Raw genomic sequence first — 5,206 nt, 5'->3', positions numbered from 1 at the left:
TTCAGTTTGTTTTCATATGTAAAATATATTTTTTTAACTAAGTTAATCTGCTTTAAAATAAAATGGCTGAAATAGTTGTGAGCGATATTTTAGATAAATCTCAAGAAACTGGCACTTCTGAGAAAAGCGACGTATCAGAAGCAAATGATAAGTACGAGAAGGTTCAGAAAATTGTAATACTTGATCGCTCTGAAGACCATGAAACTGCTCCTGACCCAATTCCTGAAACTATTAAGCTTGTTCCAAAAGTCCCAAAAAAGGAAAAGAAAGTCATGATTTCAACTAACAAGACACCTTTACTATGCACACCTGTTATACCGGAGATTCCACCATGCAGTTGTGTTTGTGAATCGATTATTCCAGTAATAGATCCAAATAAACAAAAGCCGATATTAGAAGCTCGAGCAGATCTCGAAGTGGAGCTTGTATCTCTGTCGGATGAAGATTTGTACATTGACTTAATTCGTCCTTTTAAATATTTAGCGGAAATGGGATTCATAATAGTTCGAAACGAATTTCTTAGTAAAATAAAGTTCGCTTACAAGATAATGATTCATAATCCTTTAGTTGCCGAAGCCGAAAATCCAAATTTTTTGTTTAGCTGGGGCCCTGAAGAGTATTCTATACGCCGAAATGATAATGCTGTATGGTTAGAACTGTTGGAAATGAATGTGGCACCAGCTTTCTTAAATGTAGTTAAATTCAGATTTGATATGGAAGAGGCAGTGCGTTATTTTTTGTTTTTGTCAAATTTAGGTGAATCGGAAAACTATGAGGAGGGACTTGAATTTATAAAGTAAAGGATTTATTACTTATGATTTAGTTAAATATTAAAAACCTGTACTTTTAGAGCGGCTTACAGTCTTCTTAGTATAACAGAAACTCTGAACGAAGAAGTTGTCAAGAATTCTTCTGAAGCCAAACAGTTGGATGATAATTACCTAGCTCGGTCCATTTTTCAAGAAAATAGGGAAACTGACGCGTTAAAGAAAAGACTTTATCTTAAACTATTCAATTTTGAGGGTAAATTTAATTGTTTTTAATAATATTAATTATATAACTAATTATCGTTATTAGCTGTGAATCCTATCGAATTAAGAGTGGAAATACTGGACGTATATGCACAAGCTGAACTAGCTGAATACGAATTCTATAAAACTGAAAGGGACATTAAAACAGCAATTGAAAAATATAAACAGGATCGGATGGATAGAACAATGTGTCATGCGAACATAATGGATGCATATTATTTGCAGTCTGAAGTGGGTCTATTACTATTAATTTTTCTTAGCAACTAATATGTTTTGTTACATATTTTGAGAAAAAATCCTTTTTCAGATTTCTTAAAAGGTTAAAACAAAAAAAAAACTTATAACAATTCATTATTATTTCCGTACAATGTGATTTAACAAGCCTAAACTTTTCTTATCTAAAACTTTTCTAAAAAAAAATATACAAAATTTAAGTTCTCTCACTCATATATCTAAAATTGCTCTTTTCACATATATAGGAATGCAAGAAATATCTGGGTATTATGTCCCAAAAATATGAAGTCGAATTTGATGAACTTGATTACAGTATTGCCGATTATAAGATCAACATAGAAAAAATGAAGGACACAAAAAAAACTCGGGAATTAAGGTTGAAAGAAATGAGACGTGAACTTGATGCTTTCCGACGTGAGCAATATATTAGAAGACAGCGTGCAGCGCGGAGACAACAGGTCAAAATAATCTACTTAATATTGATAATTTTTACTTAATTAGTATACTATTGATTATAGATGCTTGAGGAAGCATTAGCAAAAAAAGCTAAAAAGGAGGCTGAGAAAAAAGCTAGGAAAGAAAGGGCGAAGGCTAAGGCTCTGGCTAAGGCAAAGAAGTAGTCTTTTCATTAGTGTTAATGAGATGTTCAATTAGTTACAAGAACTGTTTCAAAAGAAATGTTTCATTACTGATTAAATTGAACGTAAACATATAATTTTATATTGTTCGTTTTTAGTTGAATTTAATAGTACAGTTGTGACAGCACTTATATTAGTATTTTGAAAGAGCGTAAATATCCTGAAATTAAGTAAAAGATTGAAAATGACTATAGAAAATATTCCTTGAACAACCATTGTGTCATATAGTCTAGAAAAACTTTTTAACATGCTATTTAAGCATACTTTAGGCTTCTTATAGGAGTCTTAACTGTGTATTTACGTACCATTTTTGCTCTCAAGACAGCTGAAGACAGATATATGATCAATACACGCCAATAATGGGATGTCATTTTTAGTCTTATTATTCCACGCCACTTTAACACAATACAGCTGTACTCGTTTATATTTCAACCAAGAATATATATATTATACTATATTTTTCCTTACACCTATACTATGTATACTATAGTTATACTATAGTTATACTATAGTTCTACTATAGTTATACTATAGTTATACTATAGTTATACTATAGTTATACTATAGTTATACTATAGTTATACTATAGTTATACTATAGTTCTACTATAGTTATACTATAGTTATACTATAGTTATGCTATAGTTTTACTATACTTATACTATACTTATAAATTATTTATACTGTACTCACACTGTACTTATACTATACTTATACTATACGTATACCATATTTATAATATACTTATACTTTACTTATACTATACTTATAAAATACTTATACTATACTTATACTACGCTCATACTATATTTACACTAGACTTGTGCTTTCTTTACTCTATACTTATACTATACTTATAACATACTAATTAAATACTAACATACTTTTAGACTGTACTTATAATATAGTTCTATACCATACTTATAACATACTTTGCTATGCCTATATTTTACTTATACTATATTAACATACTAACTTATATCATGTTCCCATTGCAATAAAAACAATTTATGTTAATCAAATTAAGTTTTGGTCGTTTCCATTGGCATAAGTTGATTTATGCATGTGAAAGCTTTTAAGTTTCAAAAAGTTCTAGCAGAACTTTTGTTAATATGTAACTAAATTGAGTATTTTTGGTAAATAATATATGATATTGTATATTGATAACAAATATATATTTATATTGAACTCTTTTATTAGTAAAAGCTCATTTATAACTCATATATAAACTCATTTATTTATTTAATATATTTATTATATATTTCATTTATAAAAATCACACATAAAAAATTCTTATCCATTGTTTGTTTAAGTTATTTTTTTTTGTTTTTTAACATTTTATTTAATGTGTGAAATAAGTCAAAATTCGATCATTTCCCTTTCGGGAAATATTATTGGCAAAGTAGTATTTGACATTTTTTGGTATGATATCCCTTGATTTACTCTTAACTAAGTTAAAAAGAACAAAAGTTCTGTGTATATGGTTAATCAGTAAACTACTTTAACGAAAGCAGTGGGAACATACTATTATACGAGGGCGGTTTGATAAGTCAGTGACTTTTTGAATTTCCCGCGCAGTTACTCCAAATGCAACAATGGTGCCGTCAGCTGTAATCTACCAGTGGGCAACTTTTTAATTTTGAGCAAGCTACGTCGTTCAGTTGGTGTTTGATAGCCGTTCAAAGCAGACAACCTCGTGAATTTTTACAAAAATGGTAAAAAGTGAATTTCATGTACTGATTAAGAATTCGTGGCCAAAATCCACGAATTGGGATACGAACTGCTACTCTATCCAGCATATTCTCCAGATTTAGTCCCCTGCGACTAATTTCTGTTTCCAAACCTAAAGAAATGGCTGGGCAGTAAGAGATTTAAGTCGAATGAAGAAGTCATTATCGAAACAAATGTATATTTTGAGAGCTTTGAGGAAACCTATTATTTGGAGGGAATAAGAAAATTAGAAAAAAACTGGACTAAATGTATCCAGCTAAAAGGTGATTATGTAGAGAAATATAATGTTTATTTGACGAAAAAAAGTTGGTTTATTCAAAAAGTCAAAAGACTTATCAAACCGCCCACGTTTGAACGAAAAAGTCGTTGAGGTATTTAGGATTTTAAAGATTTCAATTAATATTTTACATATTGGGGAAGTACATAGTATCTAATAAGCGGATAAATATGTAACATATTTAAATTTTAATAAAAGCTATTTTTATATAGTGCTAAGAATGGATTTTAAGTTAATAGATTGTTATTTGAGAAAATAAAACTAGTGTCTTAAATTATGATTTCTTCGGGAGGTGATACTTACAAGTAGAAAGCTTAACTATAATTTGGAAGGCTATTTTAATAAAGTATTAGCATTTAAGAATAACTTAATAAAAATTCTTAAATAATTTAATTATAAGCACAATGATACGTAAGGATATTGTATAGAATGAAAAAAAGATTTATTTATTTATATCGCCACAAATTCCAAAATAGTTCATAGTCTTTTCACTGCATAATCCAGCATGACTTAAATAGAATTCCTTATACTTCCTTCCTGTTTTATGATTATTATTTTCTTATCGAACGTGTCTAAATCGAAATTGTTATTTAAACGAGAAGGTGTAGTTCTGTGTTCAAATATATTTTCCATAATAAACTCACTTCTATTTTTGTTACAATTATTTTGATTATTCATGTGATGTGGAGGGAAAGTTTTGGAATTTTTCATTCTTGCGTGCATGGGTGTTTAACCAAAAAAAAAAAATAATTTTTTTATAATATACGAAAACCAAACACACGTCGAAACAATTTACAACTAACTCCCCGTCTAAGTTTTTGTTTATAAATATCCTGAAGCGCTCATTCCACAACTCATTCGGAAGAATTTCTCACTCGTTCTTGTTCAGGAAAGTAATGAAATATGTTTTTAGTTAACGGAGGAACCAATAGTACTCAGAAAGATGATCTGAATTCAACTACTAAGACTATTGATATAAATTATCAAAACTATTTGTAGATAAATGTGATATATTAATTGGAGTCGAAAGTGTTCAAAGTTTGATCTTTAATTTAATGGCGAACCAAAACTCGAGACTCGTTTATATTTTGCTTTAATATAAAACCATTGTGTATAAGCGAAGTGTTAATTAAAACAGAATTTTATCATTTATTTTGTCAATATTTACTCTTAATTTTACTCACTATCCTACACTTATTCTTACTCTTACTTGTTACTATTACTATAACTGTTAAAGTAAGAGTAAGAGTAAGAGTAAGAGTAAGAGTAAGAGTAAGAGTAAGAGTAAGAGTAAGA

At 29.0% G+C, this 5,206-nt stretch overlaps 2 protein-coding genes across 2 annotated transcripts in view; one reads left to right on the top strand and one right to left on the bottom strand.

The window, feature by feature from the left end:
- Window positions 1–1,985, top strand: LOC119689197. The gene is made up of 5 exons (XM_038103971.1): window positions 1–796; window positions 851–1,023; window positions 1,078–1,262; window positions 1,511–1,723; window positions 1,784–1,985. Exons 1-5 carry the CDS (start codon window positions 63–65, stop codon window positions 1,883–1,885), a joined length of 1,407 nt encoding a protein of 468 aa, XP_037959899.1. The 5' UTR covers window positions 1–62; the 3' UTR covers window positions 1,886–1,985.
- Window positions 1,958–5,206, bottom strand: part of LOC119688352 — a 5,064-nt gene continuing 1,815 nt past the window's right edge. Inside the window, exon 5 of the mRNA XM_038103030.1 lies at window positions 1,958–2,063. Within this exon, the coding sequence (XP_037958958.1) occupies window positions 1,958–2,063 (106 nt within the window). The remainder of the gene's footprint in view (window positions 2,064–5,206) is intronic.

The sequence above is a fragment of the Teleopsis dalmanni genome, chromosome X (genome assembly GCF_002237135.1).
Source record: "Teleopsis dalmanni isolate 2A chromosome X, ASM223713v2, whole genome shotgun sequence".
NCBI classification, from domain to species: Eukaryota; Metazoa; Arthropoda; class Insecta; order Diptera; family Diopsidae; genus Teleopsis; species Teleopsis dalmanni.
The sequence above is the reverse complement of the archived record's forward strand: the minus strand, read 5'-3'. Positions and strand labels throughout refer to the sequence as shown.

Bases quoted from the DNA above. Each gene is read 5' to 3' on its own strand.
- LOC119689197 (XM_038103971.1), top strand. From the start codon at position 63: ATGGCTGAAATAGTTGTGAGCGATATTTTAGATAAATCTCAAGAAACT. The intron at 1,024-1,077 runs GTAAATTTAATT...TATCGTTATTAG, and splicing joins TAAACTATTCAATTTTGAGG to CTGTGAATCCTATCGAATTA. The intron at 1,724-1,783 runs GTCAAAATAATC...TATTGATTATAG, and splicing joins GTGCAGCGCGGAGACAACAG to ATGCTTGAGGAAGCATTAGC.